This window comes from Solanum dulcamara, chromosome 4, assembly GCF_947179165.1.
Source record: "Solanum dulcamara chromosome 4, daSolDulc1.2, whole genome shotgun sequence".
Taxonomy (NCBI): Eukaryota; Viridiplantae; Streptophyta; class Magnoliopsida; order Solanales; family Solanaceae; genus Solanum; species Solanum dulcamara.
Genome location: NC_077240.1, coordinates 48371220 through 48389870, shown reverse-complemented (window position 1 = coordinate 48389870; position 18651 = coordinate 48371220). Strand labels below are relative to the sequence as shown.

The 18651-nt window shown below is 37.1% G+C and overlaps 1 protein-coding gene across 4 annotated transcripts in view; it reads right to left on the bottom strand.

Annotated features, from left to right (window-relative positions):
• Window positions 1–18651, bottom strand: part of LOC129887415 (nuclear pore complex protein NUP214) — a 41937-nt gene that overhangs the window by 13259 nt on the left and 10027 nt on the right. For 3 of the 4 annotated variants that reach the window (XM_055962506.1, XM_055962507.1, XM_055962508.1), the window contains exons 7-11: window positions 11639–11778; window positions 4940–5102; window positions 4575–4818; window positions 3914–4465; window positions 3165–3317 (exon numbers count right to left, since the gene is read on the bottom strand). In XM_055962506.1, the coding sequence (XP_055818481.1) occupies window positions 3165–3317; window positions 3914–4465; window positions 4575–4818; window positions 4940–5102; window positions 11639–11778 (1252 nt within the window). The remainder of the gene's footprint in view (window positions 1–3164; window positions 3318–3913; window positions 4466–4574; window positions 4819–4939; window positions 5103–11638; window positions 11779–18651) is intronic. The other variant, XM_055962509.1, reaches the window with a different exon arrangement.

Genomic DNA, 18651 nt, shown 5'->3' with positions numbered 1-18651 from the left:
AGTAATAACAGAGAATAAACAACTAGCACCTTCAACCTAGCATCAACTTTTGCCAACTAGGCAACAACAGAATTTTCATGAAACAAGGTTCTAAGTGTGCATATAAGAGGAGATTGGGAGAGATGGCTTATACTACCTCAATCCCATTCAAGTGCCTTTTTATCCCAAAAAAATGTTCCAAAAAACTATCGCTTTGGAAACCAAGAGAGTTAATTTTTCCAATATTACCGTTGCTATGGAAGAGGAGAAAAAATGATTGAAAGCACTCAATTCCCAAGAGTAACAACATTTATCACTCCAGCTTACTACTAATACTACCTCCATTCATATGAATTGATGGGATGTCATTAGTGAAACTTTAAACTCCACCGAGAGGTAGTGTTACAAAAGCAAAGGTCTAAATTGACCTAACAAAAGAAAGACCCTCCCAGATGTTGATTGGTTATAATGAAGAGAATGATGAAGATGGTTATTGTCAGGATGTTGAATTTGAAGATCTTCCTGAATACTGCCAATATTGTAAGCATCAGGGACATGGGCATAAATATTGTAGAATCAAGCAGAAACGTTTGGAGTATGAAAAAGCTGTGCAAAGAGAACAAGGGAATGCTAATAAAACTGAGACAATCTGATAAGAAAAAGGACAGAGCAGTGGTCATCAAAGGGAAAGAGAAAGCTGAACAGGAACGACCTATAAAAGCCCAGAAAGGAGGACATGGGCGATCAATCAACGAACATAGGGGTAAACACCTTCCTCCTAAACAGATTTATAAGCCTCCAGGTGTTGTTTTTGATCTGATCAGAACAAGGAGGAATCTGCTTCTCCCCCCCCCCCCCTCCCCAACACACACACCCGGATAGTGAGGTTAATAATGCTAAAGGGAGCAAATCTATTGTTGTTAATGAAGAAGGCAGGGACGACCCTTGAGGAATGATTTCTTCAGCTATGCAGCACACTAATACCACTGATATCTTAGCTCCTTCTACTCATCAGAGAGCTACTTAGACTACTGCTGAAGCTGCTCATGATTCCTGTCCCCACCAGATGATTGGAGAGCATAAAATTGGTCCAGCATGTACAACATTCTCAGGAAGCAAGAGGCTGGGGGACCCCATGGTGGTGTTGGTTTTCGTGCAACAATGACAGATACGGAATTGACGCCAAACAGCCCTAGAAATTCACCGGAATTTGACGCACGGCAGCTGTTTTGACCTAATTTTCTTTCACCAGATATTTCTCACAAATGCTCTGCTACGATGTGAGAAATATAAGAGAAAATATTATTGAATTGTGTATCTACATTGTTACACTAAACCTATTTATAGACACTACGTTACAATCTTTATCCAAGTAGGATTCTATTCCTATTCCTATTCTTATTCTAACAAAAGAGAAGGTAGATCACCTCAGCTTCTGGAAACTTAAGAAAGGTGATTCTAATTTTTGATGGGATAATTGGTCACACATGGGCCATCTTGGCCCCCAAGTTGAGTCTTCTAAGTCTATTAGAATCTTTACTTCTTAGTTTACTAACAGATCTTGGAATGTGCAGAAACTTCCTCAGATTCTTCCTAACCATCTTGTGCAGTCTATCCAGAGAATTATTATCAACTTTCCTGGCCTTAATGACTCTCTCTTTAGATGGGAGATTTAGTGTTCAATCTGCAAGGAACCTCTTAAGGAAAGACAACCTCCTCCTTTGATCTTCAAATTACTTTGGACTAATACTATATTCCCTTCAAAATATCTTTCTTTCTCTGGAAAATTCTGATAAACAGGACTTCAGTGGATCAAAATATAAAGAGATTTGGGATACAACTCCCTTCTAAATGTTCTTGTTGTCTTAAACCCCAAGTGGAGAATGAAGACCATCTCTTCATGAAGAGCCAGATCTGTTTATCGGTTTGGAGTTATTTTCACAGGAAATTTGGAATTCAGATGCCCCAGAATGATATTAGACATCAAGTACTCACTTGGTGGAGTATGAAGACTACCAAACCTATCTTGAAACTTGCTTATCAAGCTATTCCTGGAAAAATACTTGGCAGATTTGGAAGGACAGATGTAAATGCAGATTTGAGAACTTGAACATCAACTCAAGTACTCAACTTAATTATCCACAAGCAATTCCCTATTGTGAGCTATTCTATATCTTGGGATATTCTGATGGAGATAATAGAGACATCCAGGCTTTATATTTGTATTTCCTCTGTGAAATGGTCCCCTGCACCTGTTGGTTTTGTCAAAATCAATTCAATAGGTGCTCTAAGGGCAATCCTGGCTCTAGTGTGGGGAGGGGAATTATTAGAATTCATAAGGGTGAAATGATTGTTGCTTTTTCCACACCCTTTGGTTTGTCATTCAATTAAAATGCTGAAGCTCTAGCCCTTCATACAGTCCTCTCTTGGTGTGTGGAGAATGATTTAATAAGATTGAAAAAGAAGTGAACTCCATGCTACTCGTGAATTGGTTATCCGGTAAGAAAAAGGTCCCATGGAACTTGTCCAGCATTATAGAGGATACCAAAAGACTGACAAGCTCGCTGACTGTCTGTACGAGCTCTCACTGTTATAGGGAAGGCAATAGAGTCGCTGACTCTTTTGTGAATCATTGACTAAAACTCAGACACTATCGTCCCTTCATCTCCTCTACTATTGCAGCTCAGCAAGTTTGGGACCTTCACATCTAAAGTACTAATATTGAAATGCTCTATGCAACTATGAAAAGATTAGCTATGTCCATATATGTGTATACTCCAGCTGTCAAATTAGAAGATAGAAATTACAAGCAAGCAAGACCATCAACTACTACAAAGCAACAGTAGCACTGCCTTCTATAGATCTTAAGCCAGAGTTCCAGGTTCAGGCCAGTTTAGGACTTTCATGATTATATTTTATTGGATGAAGTACTTGATTTTGAGATGTATGCAACTAATAGAAAGAGTAGAAAAAAAGTTACATGTTCAGTGAATAAACCTCCCACAAGTTGCTCATGAAAAAATTATAAAAGAGAATTACAGGAAAACCCAGCATGCCAAGGAGAATAGGAAGGAGTGCCATTAAAAACATGGCATCATACCCAGGGAGAATAGGAAGGACTGCCATTAAGAACATGGCATCATACCAGATATCAGATAAGGTAGAGAATGAATATGAAAGCTTACTCTCCATATCCTGCATTTCTCTGAAACACTCTCTATACCTTCCTCCAATGCCAAAACAGAACTCCTGTGAGCACTGATGGAAGCATCTCTAAACCCACCTTCACCTTCTATACCTTCTAGAAGACTATGCAATTTCCTGGCCATCTCTTCAACCTTGAGGGAAATCGAGAATATGACATGATTAAGCATGTTCCAATACCTTGTAGAAAAGTGGAAGATAAACTACTACATAAATATAAGCCACTTCAAGTATAGTCATCAAAAACAACAACATACCCAGTGTATTTCAAAAATGCATCCCAGCATGTACAACTGAGAAACTACACAGAATATAATATAAAATTCTCATGATTAAAAACACAATTGGGAAGACATAAACTAATCATAGGAGGAGCATATGCTAGCATACACGAAGATCTAGGTTCAATTGAGAAGACATTAATCGTTCCAAATTATGCACAACCAATTAGTTTAACTATATTGGCAGAAATTGACGAAACTAGTTTGCTGCTAAATATTGAGAAATTATTAATTCTTATCACACCACAAGGACTGACTGAAAGAAATGGGTCAAGGTGGAGACTTCCCAGAATAGATAAAAGGATGCATTTAACATTCCAAAGAAAAATGATGATAAATGAAAAAGAAACTGAAGAAAAAGAGAGCATGTTGATACGTTGATACATGATACAGAGACACACATGTGCAAGCACACTCTACTTTTACATTTCATCCAAGATAAAACTTACATCGTGGAATTGCTTTGATGGAATTGCCTCATAAGTCTCCCTGGTGAAGTGAGGCTTCGAAGGCTCCGACGGAAAACCTTTCTGTGATTGCAACCTTGCGCGGGGAAAAGCAGGTAATGATTCAATACTCCCTGCTCCCTCCATGGCTCTTTGCTTGAAAGAACCGATTGATACTGAAGTTCCAGTTGTCTCATTTGCGGTAGAACTTCTATCAGAAGAATCAAAAGTTCTTCTTGGATCGCCACTAAATGGTGTAGATGAGGGTGTTTCATCACTTTTTGAAGAAATGTGAAGTTTGCTTGAGTGTGATGAAGTAGTAGAAAATCCTGTTAACGTCATCTTTACAGGTAACTCCATGACACTGCCAGTTCCAGTACTTGGCCCAATTGAAGGGATGAAAAAATTACCTAAGGAATTTCCTGAGAAAGAAATTGCACCAGGTGTAACTTCAGCAACTTTTTGAGTTTCTTGTGTCCTAAAATTATTCACACGTCCAGCATCCACAGGCACAGATGTTTTGGATGCGGACTGCTCCAAATTTGCACCTTGGTTCTGCAAAAAGTTAAAGAATGTTTAGATTCTACCAAGATATATTATCATAGAAGATATCTTTGCTTCTTGCAGCTTATAGCTTTCCTGCTAATGAGAGAGGCTCCCTTACCTGATTTGTGGTTTTAATCGCTTCTTCTGAGCTAAATTTCTCGGTTGCAGATGATTGAGCACTCGCTGAAAGAATTTTGTGACCTGTGTCTATTTCATGGGGTTGCAGCCCTGAATCTACTTGGTTGATTTGCTTCCTAGCACTAGAAGATTCAACTAGCACATCTTGTGATGATGCCACTATAGAAGTATCATTTTTCTCTTCAAAATCAGTAGACTGGGGTGACACTGAAGCAGCAGTAGCACTACAAAGACATTTAAATTAATTCATAGATCCTTCAGAAAAGATAATCAACACCGGGCATAGAAACCAGTTCAAACCATTGAAAAATAACCTCACATAGGTTCAAACAGCTGGGGAATTACCTAGCAAAATGGAAAATGGAAAGCCTTCCATCATTGGTAAGACAAAGGAGAAGGCAACATGGTGAAACTTCTTTTTCTTCTTCACCAAGCAATAGTTTAATTTCCCCATTTTGGGAAACTTTGTCGACAGCAAGTCCCAATATCAAGATATCATCACCACTGTCTGAAACCAAGATAAAATATATATTGTTTTAGGAAAATTCATATAAAGAAAGAAGTAAAACCTCTGTCCAACCAAGTGTTGACACTTAAATTTTTTTATGATGAATAATCACATTCAAATTTATCGTCTCACACAAGATAATTTTCTAAATCAAACACACAGAGTAATTAGGTGCAAACGTGACAACCTATGTTGTTCAAACTCCCCAAAAATGATACCGCACCAGTGTCGGATCCTCCAAAAATGGAATACTTTTAGAGGAACTGACACGCACCTGGCGACATTTTTGAAGAGTCCGAGCAACATAGATGACAACTGTAGAGTGCCCATTTTGTCCCAATCATCTTCAAAGTCCACATGTTATCCTTCCCTTGTTTAAATTAGATACATTCATTTCACTTCAATCTTCAATAGGGGCAGTGATAGAAACTAGGATGAAAACGAGATGATAATGAAAGCTTACCGGTTAAATAAAGAGCAAGTATCTTAAACATTGCATTAACCAATAAAGATGTTTGTATGGAGTGGACAAATCTCCAGATACAAAGATAATGATAATACTTCTCTTTCAGAATTCTCCTAATTACACATATTTATACTTAACATAAAGATAACTCCTAACAGATAGAGATAGAAACAGTTACTGCTGTAGATAACTGCTGCTGGTAATAACTGCTTCTTATAACTACTATAGATAATTGCTACTTATATTTTATTCTACTTAAAACAAAGAAACTAAGATAGATTATCTCCACATGCTTGTCTAGATTTTCTTCTAGAGTAAGTCTGTAAAAGAGCATTCGTATCAGTGCATCCCCCTTGAAAAGTCACATTGTCCTCAAGGCGAAAAGAAGGAAACTGATCTACAATGAGATCATAGTTCTCCCAACTAGCTTCTTCAAGTGGACGGTCAACACATTGAACTAGCAGTTCCAAAGAAGAAGCACCAGCTTCTTTGACCCATTGATGTGCAAGAATCTTGGCAGGAGATATGGCGAGTTCCCAATCTTCAGTAAGAGGAAGAGGGGCTGGTGGTATAACAGCTTGTTGACCATGAATTGGTCGTAGCAAAGATACATGAAAAATCGGATGGACTTTGGAGGAAGCAGGTAGCTCCAGCTCATACGCTACTAGTCCAACACATCGTACAATTTTATATGGTCCAAAAAATCGAGGTGACAATTTTGCGCACCTGTGATGAGCCAAAGAACGTTGACAGTAAGGTAGAACACGTAGAAAGACAGAATCTCCAACTTGAAAGGTAACTTCTCGACGATAAGAATTAGCTTGTTGCTTCATTCGAGTTTGAGCTTTTAAAAGGTTATCCTTCAGAATTTTCAGCATGGCATCACGATTCAAAAGTTGTTCTTCAAGTTCAGCAATGCGTGTTTCTCCTTGAACATAAGGATAAATGGATGGAGGGTCTCTACCATAAAGAACCTTGAATGGGGTAGTCTCTGTGGATGAGTGGAAGCCCGTGTTAAAAGAAAATTCTGCCCATGGTAAATACGGACTCCATGTACGAGGCTGCTCCATAACAAAGCATTGTAAATATGATTCCAAGCATCTGTTAACCACCTCTGTTTGCCCATCAGATTGGGGATGGTAAGATTTGCCCATCCTTAGCCTTGTTTGGCTAAGTCAAAAAAGTTCCTGCCAGAAAGCACTGAGAAAGATAACATCCCGATCAGATAGGATTGACCGAGGAATGTCGTGAAGACCCACAACTTCTCTGCAAAAAACATTAGCAACAATCTTGGCGGCATATGGGTGAGAAAGTGGGATGAAATGAGAATACTTGCTGAGACGATCTACGACAACCAAAATTGTATCAAAACCACCAGATTTGGGAAGTCCTACAATGAAGTCAAGTGAGACATCTTCCCATATTCTATCAGGTATAGTCAAGGGTTGTAGAAGTGCAGCAGGTGCTAGAGTTTGGTATTTGGCTTGTGGACAAACCAAACATTTTTGAACAAAGAGTTTAACATCATGCTTCATCCTTGGCCAGAAAAAGTTGGAGGAAAGGCGCTTCAATGTTTTCAAATATCCTCCATGTCCGGAAGAGGTGTGTCGTGGGATTCTGAGAGAAGCTTTTGTCGAAGAGAAGACTGATCCGGAACAACCAACCTTTCCTTGAAATAAAGTTTCTGATCCACAAGGTGAAAATTTGGTTGTAAGGAGGGGTCTTGATGGATGGCTTGAATAATCTCACGAGTATATGTATCCGCCTGGAGAGCATCTTGCCAATTCGAGAAGTCCATTGGTACGGGAATAGCAAGAGCCAGAAATTCAGCATTTAATGGCCTCCTTGAAAGAGAATCAGCTCCCAAATTGTCTTTCCCAGCTTTGTAAACAATTGTGAAGTCGAAGGGAAGCAATTTCATTAATAATCTTTGTTGCTCATTAGAAGTAATACGCTGGGACAAGAGATACTTGAGGCGGCAATGATCTGTTTGGACATAAAAATGATGGCCCAGGAGGTAGTGTTTCCATTTCTGCAAAGCTAGGACCAGAACAAGCAATTCACAGTCATAAGTAGACTTCAAACGACTGAAAAAAGAAAGTCCCTTACTAAAATAAGCAATAGGATGGTCATGCTGAAGAAGAATAGCCCCTATTCCTTCTAAAGAGGCATCGCATTCCACCACAAATGGTTGAGTGAAATCTGGAGGTTGTAGTACCGGAACAGTTGTTAAGGCTTGCTTTAGAAGTTGGAAAGCATTCTCAGCCGAGTTCGACCATTGAAAAGCATTTTTCTGGGTAAGTTCAGCGAGTGGTAGAGCCATCATTCCATAACCCTTCACAAATCTGCGATAATAATTTGTTAACCCAAGAAATCCACGTAACTCTTTCACATTAATTGATACTGGCCACTCCAAGACAGCTTGAACTTTATCCTGATCAACACCAACCCCATTTTTTGAAATCATGTGACCCAAAAAAGAAATGTGGATTTGCCCGAATATGCATTTAGAAGTTTTGGCATAGAAACGATTATCTCTGAGGAATTGGAGAGCAAGTTGCAAGTGACTGATATGTTGCTCAAAGGTCTGACTGTATACCAAGATGTCGTCAAAGAATACAAGAATGAATTTGCGCAGATGTGGTCAGAACAAATCATTCATAGCACACTGGAACGTAGAAGGAGCATTAGTGAGACCAAAGGGCATAACAGTGATTTCATAATGACCAGAGTGAGTACGGAAAGCAGTTTTATGAATGTCTACAAGATTGACATGTATCTGGTGGTAATCAGAACGCAAATCAATCTTTGAAAAAATAGTTGCTCCATGCAATTCATCAAGAAGCTCATCAATATTTGGAATTGGGTACTTATCTGGAATAGTGATTTGGTTGAGACCTCTATAATCAATGCACATACGCCATGTATTATCCTTTTTCTTGACGAGAAGGACAGTGCTAGCAAATGGACTGGTACTTGACCTTATAAAACCCTTTTGGAGTAATTCATACACTTGTTTTTCAATTTCTGTTTTTGGAAGTAAGGATAACGGTAGGGATGGACGTTGGGTGGTTTTGAGTTAGGAATCAAAGGGATGGAGTGGATGTGTTGATGAAAAGGTGGTAGGGCATTAGGTTCTTCAAAAATTGATTCTAACTTATGAAGCAAGCTTTGAATATCAATGGGTAGAGAATTACCTGAAGTATCAGCCTCCTTGGAGAAATATTGGAAAGCAACTGGTGCTTTTGATTCTTGTGGAAGCCCCTGAAGCTTATATCGCTTTCCATTAAAATTAAAAATCAAAAACATCTCATTCCAATTAGCTTGGACTGTATTTAAAGAAGCAAGCCACTTAATTCCAAGCACCAAATTTGCTCCTCCAACAGAGAAAGGATAAAAATCTTGATCAATAGTTAATCCAGGGAATTTCACAAGAAGATTTTGGCACAGGCGTAGCAACGTATGATATCTCCATTACCGATCTAGCAACAATTTTTTCAGAGATGAAATTGTGGGATCACCCACTATCAACCAGAAGCAGCACCTTGTGTCCATTTAAGGTCCCTTGAAGTTTCATCGTTGTGCCTGTTGTGTTACCTAAAAAGGCGTGAAATGAAATTTCAGCAAGGTCAGTCGTGCTTGCATCCCCATCAACAATGTCACTTGGCACTTGTTCCACAAATTCACCACCTTCAATGTTGTTGTTTGTCTCCATAAGAGTGAGATGCTGTCTTGCAACGGTGACCTGGTGCAAATTTTTCATTACACCTAAAACAGAGTCCGTTGGCTATGCGATTCTGCTTCTCTATTTCCCAAGCACGATTCGGAGAAGGACGAGGAGACATGTGTAGAATTTGGATTGGTTTGTGATACGAGTTGGTTGCCTACTGATTGGTAAGGAACTTCGCGTGCAGAACCACTTTGGGTTGTGTTGGATCGTGGCAAATTAGGCCATTGAGACCCTTTATGCCCACGATTGCAACCCACTTTTTGCTCAAATTCCATTGCAAGGCTCATGGCTTTATAAACAGTTCTAGGCTTATGAATTCTCACATCTGATTTGAGTTCTTCTTTAAGCCCAGTAAGGAACACCCCCAATAGACAATGTTTTGGCCAATTCTTGACTCGGGCTGATCGTTTAGCAAATTCCTGGCAATACTCTTGTATTGTGCCCAATTGTCGAATGCTACATAAATGTTCATCTGGATTCTGAAATTCAGCAGGACCATAGTTCTCTTGTAAAGCTTTAACAAGGTCCTCCCAATACAATAGTGTGCGCTCACTGTTAATCCATGCAAAGAGATCAAGCGCATCTCCCTCCAAATACATGGCTGCAACATCTACCTTTAGATCATCAGGAGTTTGATAATACCGAAAATACTTTTCATCCTTCCAAATCCAACCATATCTCCTCTTTCAAATCGAGGAAATTCCATCTTTGTGTGTGGTCTATGAGATGGATTCTTCAACCACCAAGGCATATCCACATCAACATCAGCATCCTCGACCCAAGAAGACCACCTGGTATCACGAGGACCTCTAGTACATTCTGGCCCCTTTCCTTTAGCAGATGTACCAGGATTAGCATCAAGTTGAGTACCACTAGATTGAGCCTTCACGGCTGCATCCAATGCATCCAAACGTGATGTTATAAACGCTAATTGCTGGACAATTTGGTCATTAGAGGGCACACTAGGATGATTTGTGACTGGTTGTGGTGGCGGTTCATTAGAAGAACGTGTAGATACCACCATTTCGGATCTTACTGCTCTGATACCAAAATGATAGAAACTAGGATGAAAATGAGATGATAATGAAAGCTTAATGGTTAAATAAAGTGCAAGGATCTTAAACACTGCATTAACCAATAAAGATGTCTGTATGGAGTGGACAAATCTCCAAATACAAAGATAATGATAATACTTTTTCTCTTTCAGAATTCTCCTAATTACACATATTTATACTAAACATAAAGATAACTCCTAACAGATAGAGATAGAACCAGTTACTGTTGTAGATAACTGTTGTTGGTAATAACTGCTTCTTATAACTACTATAAATAATTACTACTTATATTTTATTCTATTTAAAACAAAGAAACTAAGATAGATTATCTCCACATGCTTGTCTAGATTTTCTTCTAGAGTAAGTCCGTAAAGGAGCATTCGTATCCGGCAGCCTCCACTAACAACTATAATAAAAATCACTCACCCACAGAGGCCAATAAACTCCTTTCAACAATATAACATGATTGATTTTGATAAAGAAAGAAATCATCATCTTATATTGTTGAAAAGATTTTATTGGCCTCAGTGGGTGAACATCTTTTCTTGGTCTTCTAATTTTTCCAGAAATCCAAAACCATTTAGGGTTGTTGAAATAAAAAGTAGTACCAATACACGAAAGTAAACTTGCAATGCACAAGGAAAGCAAGTTATAAATCATTCAAGTTGAAAGGTTTGACATATGTATCCCAAAGAAAGGTTTACATCATTCAGATGAGGAGATTATAGAAACTTCGATTCATTATTTCAAAGCCAATTTTACATCACTTAGAAGATCTAAAATTGGATAAAAGGAGAAAAATACTGTACAAACCAATGAGAGCAATAAATAAAATATTTCTCAAGATGAAATGTTCTTAACCAAAAAAACGAGAAAGGAAGAAAGAAGAAAGCAAAATATAGTTTCATCTTAACATAGCTGTCCAGTTGTACTAGACATTCACTAGCGTTATACCTGCAAAAACATTCCCCAAAATAAATTGTCATCTTCAGGACTATCATTTCATATTTTGTAAAACGAGAATGTGTGAAAGATTCAAAGGGGTAATTCAGACAGAGGAAACGGATTGTGCCAAGTGCCAACCGTAACAAAGCAGGCTTATACCATTTAAGGTGGAATAGAAATAGGAGTGCTTTTGAAGAAGTAGAGAATCATATCTGTTTGTAGATTCTTTGACTTTTGGTGTATCCCATGTATACGGCCAGTTTGGCCATGCTTATAAATGAGAATATATTTATTTGATCAAGAAAAAGATAATGTGGAACTGAAAGAAAGCTTAGATCACCTTGAGCCTCAATCTTTGGAGACCAATTATCATTCAAAATTTCAATAATTGCAGCTTCATTCTTAGCATCACCAACTGACCATCCAAACAGCAAAATGTGCTGATCCAAATTCCTCCTATTAGCAACAAATGCCAGCTGACTGTAATTGAATAGCAAAGAAGACTTGATCAAGAATCCCTTTTTGCAAAAGGTCGAAAAGAAAATTGAAAAGTGATTTACATTACTCAGCAATCAACAAAAAATTACTGGAAAGTGAAATTTAAGTATAAGATAACATTTATTACACATGAGATAATTGAGTATAAACCAGTGTTAACAAAAGCAAAAAGCGCAAAAAAGTTCTAAGGACAGTTGGGGCTTTAAATGCAAAGCGCAAATAAAGCGTGGGCTTTAATAATAAAAGGCGCAACGGGAGAAAAAAATTCAAATACCAATGTTTAGTCCAACACTAATAATTTATAAACATGAATGACAAATATATGAACAAAGAAATTGAAAAATAATTACGATAAAGTGAAATATTAATTGTTTAGTGTCATCTTTTTAGAAGAGATTCATTGGCAAGGAAAGTATGCCTTAGAACCTTGATGACGACACTGAAGCGCGCATTAAAAGAGGCGAAGCGCTCAACACGTTTTGAGCCTCGCTTCAGGGCTTAAGCACACTTTTGATAACACTGGTATAAACATTGTGAATTGAAAAGAAAATTGAAAAGTGATATACATTACTCAGCGATCAACAAAAAATACTGGAAAGTGAAATTTCAGTTATAAGATAACATTTACAACAGATGAGGTTATTGAGTATCAACACTATGTGAATGGTAATGCGAAGCATTGAGCTTCCTCTATAACTTCTAACTGATTTCTCCAGATACTGGAGCTCCAAGACACTTTAATCCTAGTGAAACATGAAGATACTTATCAGAGAAAAAGAAAAGCTACAAGAATGGGGTATTATAGGTGCCATTACTATTGGCAGCAAGTGTACAGTCAACAATATGAAGGATGAATCCATCTCTTCAAAGTCTCGTCACATGCTGATATCAAGAGGATTGTATATCTCAGTTAGAAGATGAGATGTTTCATTATTAGAAATTCTTGAACGAAAGCTTCATCCAATCACCCTCTTTACGTCATTTTTTTAATAACCAGGTGTCCAAACCATCTTGCACGCATCTTGACTAAATCCACGGGATAATGCAACCTCCCACCAGCAACAGCTACCAAGTAACTTTGCACCCTCTTCACATCATTTCTTTTAATAACTGTGGTGTCCAAACCAGCTTTCGGCACCTAAACTATTTCCACGGGATACCTGACCTTCTTCACATCATTGTGCTTCTCTCTTTAGAAGACGAGATGCTTCATACTTAAACATGACTGGAAGCTTCATCCAACTATCCACTTCACATAACAGTTCATGCCAGAAACAAAAATACAAACAAGTTGAGATCAAGACGGTGAAAGTTAGTTTCAAACAACCTGTGTTGACTTACAATCCATACAAATTGGTTGCTATTGAGTTTTTGAAAGTTTGTCAGCGAAGATCCGTGAAATGCTTACGGAAGATTTCAAGAAGAAGAAAGAGTATTCTTTGTAATTCTTGATGAATATACAACCCATGAGAATGGGTACTTATACAATGAGTGGTAACACTAAATAAGAAAAGACTATCACATAATCAATTATTACATTCAATATAATATCATTCTACTCTTATAATTAAACTATCAGTATCAATCAAACACTCCCCCTCAAGTTGGTGCAAAGATGTCGCACGTGCCCATCTTGCAAATCAGTGTATGAAAAGTCTGTTTGTTGAGGCCTTTGGTAAACAAATCAGCTGGTTGCTTTTTTATGACACATGGACCAAACTCAAGATACCACTCGTAACTTTTTCTTTGATGAAGTGTCGATCAATTTCAACATGCTTTGTTCAGTAAGTGTCGATCAATTTCAACATGCTTTGTTCGGTCACGTTGGATTGGATTTTGAGTTATACTGATTACAACATTCTTGTCACAATACAAGAAAAGTTCACCTTTTTCAAACAATCACAATTCCTCTAGTAGCTTTTGTAACCACACAAGTTCACAAACACCCTAGGCCATAGCTCTATATTCTGCCTCTGCACTTGATCTAGCAACTACACTTTGGTTTTTGCTTCTCCAAGTAACCAGGTTTCCTCCTACAATTGTACAGTAGCCGGATGTAGATCTTTTGTCATCTCGAGGTCCATCCCAATCCACACCTATAAAGGCTTACATTTAAAAGTGACCATGTTGGGAGAAAAGTACACATTTCCCTGGAAACGACTTCAGATACAGCAAAATGTCAAATACAGCTTGCATATGAGGATCTTGGGGATCATGGATGAACCGACTCACCATCCTAGTAAGCCTTTTTCAACGGGTACCCTCTTTAGTTGGTGGCTGCCATTTACTGCCCTCAACAACCTTTGCATACGGGACTTCCTTACTAATAATATTTGGGAGTTGTCTGACAGTTTGTTGGGGGAGATATTAATGAACCTCTCAATCTTAACTGCTAGGTCTCGCCGGCCTGCATTTATGGCTAGTTCAGGTACAATAATAACTTCTATGGCTTCCCCTTTTAGAGACAAAATACTCATATATCTACCATGTTCATTGTACTACTACTTTCTAGTACCGTAAAACTCAGCCACTTGGTCTTTAGTCCTCAATCTTCTTACAAAGTTTTTATGGTCACTCGATGTCTCCTTGAGAATATGACATATCCACTCCATCACCTTCGTGCTCAGAGTTATCCTTCTCATCCTATTTCTACTTCTTTCTACCCAATCGAACTAGCTGGTATTACCTGACTTCTATATGGTGTTTAATCGAATGATCTGAAACCAGCATTAAAGTAAACTCTGTTGTACACAATACTGCTGCTAGATCGACAAAAGGGAGTTTAAGGGGATTGAAGTAGTAATCACAGTGGGCGACTACTCATTGGCTCAAAAGAAAAGGTCTAAAATCTGATGAGAGTTGCCAGAGTAAAGAAAGAGAGGAAGTGTAATAACCCAACTTTTAATGGAGGGTTAATTGGTAATTTCAACCCAAGGTGATCATAATAAATAAATTAGGAGAATTAAAGGGAGTGGGCCAAGCCCATTCTCTGATTCTGGTAGCTGCGCCATTCTTCTTGCTGTGGTTTTTTGGCTGCTGGAGTAAAAATATATTAGGGAAGATAATTTTATTTTATTTTGGATTCCTTTATTTTTGGAAGAAAAACAAGCTCTCGTCGAAGAAATTTGGGAGAAATTCATAGACTGAATTAACTGAATCTTTGTACCACTATTTTGGGTGATAAGTTGCAGGTATTGGCACTTTTTCTTTACAGTGGTATATACTTATTTTATATGATGCTTGGAAGCTACAGAAAGAAATTATAATCTCTACCTTATAATGATAGTCTATTGAATTGGAGGACAAGATGATTGATGGGTTAGTGGAATTAAGTAGGTGATTTTGAAACCTGTTATGGAAACAAAATATTAATAAAAGAACTTTCCTTCTACTCTTCCATTTTTGATGATTAGATAATAATGAGGGGGGTTATATGATTAAAGTAATGGTGATGGAAAGTGAATTATTTAATAATAGGGTAATGGGTTTGATTAGCTTGACAAATCAGTTTGCTGCAAATCTAATGTATTAGGATTTTTAGTCTATTTGTTGAAGGTGCTGTGTGACCGGTACTTAATGTGATTAGCTAGTGAGAAGTTAGATTCTGATTTTTTGACTTGATCTGAACATTTAGATGATGTCCAGCTAAAGGGTTTTGACTATTTTAAATCCGTTATGGTGTAGTTTGAGGTGATTTGAATGTATGGGAGCATAGATTTGATTTATTGAAAGGGGTGCTTGGACTGTGAATTCGAGGTAAGTGAGACTTTAAGCTTTAGTGCTTGATTTTCAAACCTGCTTTGAAAATGTGTATTTAGCCATAGATATGCTATTTTGTGAAGAATACCGAATATTTTTTATAAGTGATATGTGGTGTGACGTTGGATATCTTTCTTCATTATCGTGACATAGTTACTAAGGCAATACAAAGTTGTCGTAATATGTTAGGGGCATACCTATACTACCTTAATATGTTAGGGGCCTTGTGCATGCTGTCGTGGTATACTTTAGGGCATTATACATGCTGTCGTGGACTTGTCGGGGGTGCTAGGCTGACCTCCTTCACTGTTGTTTATGACAAGCGTTGGGCGTGGATTGAGTAGAGACATGTAGTGTCCTTTTTGAATGTTTGTTTGGACTTATTGAGCATTATACTATGAAAAATATTCTTGTGCATATCATTCGTGTTCGTTGTGTAGTTGTATTTTCTACCACTTGTTCCAGGGGTATTAAAGTAGCGGGTAAAGGATCTTACTAGATCATATTTTATATATAGATCACTCCTTACCTACAAGTCTATACAGATACTATTGCGGAGAGTGAGACTAGTGGCTGACGAATCTGTTCGCATAGATTCTATTGTTGAGGTGAGCCTTCGCATTGCTCATGGAGGCTACTGTTTCAGCTCTATCTATTTATACCTTATATTCTTTTTCTTGGGATTTGCATGCCCGACAATAGAACTCATGTAACTCTATTAGATGTTTCATGGTCCTATCATAGGATTTGGGATAGAGAATTGGTATTTGGTGATTGTTGAATTAATTATTCTCCTTTTATCGATTATTACTAATGTGTTTAGACTTGCGTGTAATGTTCTCGTGCTTAGATAATTGGGTAAGTGTATCGGATATTTGGTCCGCCCGACATGTGGTGTTAGTGGGTGCCAGTCACGACTAGGGGTTATTTTGGAATGTGACAGGAAGTGTACCTAATGGTATAAGACCACCGGAAAGGGGTTTAGAAGCCCAGAAAGGACTTCTAAAAGTTTGTCATGCAAAGTGTGCCTTATATTTTATTTTAGTAGGGTATTTTGGTCTTTCAACTTTTTAATATAGGGTTTTCCACTTTTAGATTAACTCGTTCTGACGCACGTGCGTTGCACGTGAATGCCAAACCATGTAGTACACTATTTTTTAAAATAATGTCAATATTATTAATCCAAAAAATTTAAGTGAACGATTATAAATGAAATAATAAAGTATAAGTTCCTATGAATAATGGATGTAAATTTTCTCATGATTAATTATTAACCGCATGCATACTGAAAGTTTTGAAATCAATATCCAAAAATATTTATATCCATTTGTAATATAAAGATAGACATAAATAAGGTGATGAGGCACCTCTCTATGGCCTCTAATTACATTTTTCTTTTTTCTTCTTTTTTTGGCTTTTTTCTCATTTTAAAATTTATTGTGATATGTAAAAATAAAACAGTCAGTCTTAAAATCTCTTAGATATACCTTCTCCTCTCTTCCCTACAAATCATTGCTTAGTTATTATTGTATTGTTAAAGTTTCTACTTTTAATATAATATAAAAAATATAAATAAATATACAAGATATACTAAATTGAGTGTTTTTAGTTGGGGGTATCATAGTAATTTAATATTCAAGTTAATGGTATTCAAATTCCACTGAATTTAGAAAATTCGTGGTTCAAAAATGTGAGGAAACCCCTTCATTTATAACCAACAAAGGGTAATATGAACAGGTATTTATTGTGCCTAATCAAAAAAGTCACAATTCTTTAGAAAGGTCACAACCCTTCGGAAAAGTCACAACTCATCGAAAAAGTCACTGCTCTTTGGAAAAGTCACAACCCTTCAATATGAAAAAGTGTCTGCTTTGAATATAATATAATAATAAATAAATAAATATAATATAAAATATAGAAGATATACTAAATTGAGTGTTTTAAGAAGAAAAAGAATCTAAAACTTAGAAAATTCATAGTTTTAAAATGTGAGGGAACCGCTCTATTTATAGCCAACAAAGGATAGTATGAACAAGCTAGTCATAACCCTTCGTAAAATCACTACCCTTTAATGTGAAAAGGTGTTTGCTCTTAATATAATATAATATGCATAAGTAAATAAATATAATATAAGATATTAAAGATATACTAAATTGGGTATTTTAAGAAGAATAGAAAACTTAAAAAAATCATAGTTCAAAAATGTGAGAAAACCCCTCTACTTATAATCAACAAAAGGGTACTGTGAACAAATGCTTATTGTGCCTTATTAGAAAAGGCACAACCATTCAGAAAAGTCCTAATCTTCAAAAAGATTACGACTCTTCGAAAAAGTCACGACTCTTCGAAAAAGTCACAACCCTTCAATGTGAAAAGGTGTTTGCTTTGAATATAATATAATATAAATATAAATATAATATAAAATATAGAAGATATACTAAATTGGGTGTTTTAATTTGGGGGTATTATAGTAATTTAACATTCAAATTAGATAGATAGAGAGATAACCCATCGGCAGCCCCTTAAAGTTGGTACCAACTTTAACTTAATTACTTCAAGTAGACCTTGTCCATTTTAAACACCAGTAGTAGGGCCCCATTGTGTCATTTTGACACTTTCTGCTGACATGACATAGTGAGTGTCATAACTCATTAATGGCGCGTGAGAGGCTTATATTTAGCAAAGTTTTATTTTATTTTTCTCTTCTTCTCCATTTCTCAAGCCACCAACTCCCACCATTTTCCCAAGCTTAAACTCCTCCAATGGAGGTCGTATTTTTCGATTCAAAACTTTTCTAAAGCCAAAGTTCTTTTTTTTTTGGTCTTCTTTTTCATTTTCTTGTTTTTCCAGATCTACCATCACTGCCCTCCACCTTTTTCGCCGGAACAAATGGATACCAAAACCCACATTTTATACTTTCTCTCTCTCTCCCCCCCCCCCCTTTCTTCCCACAAAACAACACTAAAACAGGGGGAAAATAGATTAGTAAAAAAAACACAATTTTTAAGTGGGAATGAGGAAAAAGATGTAAAGGGAAAGAAAGATGGTGAATTCACACTTAAATATTGTCAAGATTCCATTTCTAAGCCAATACAT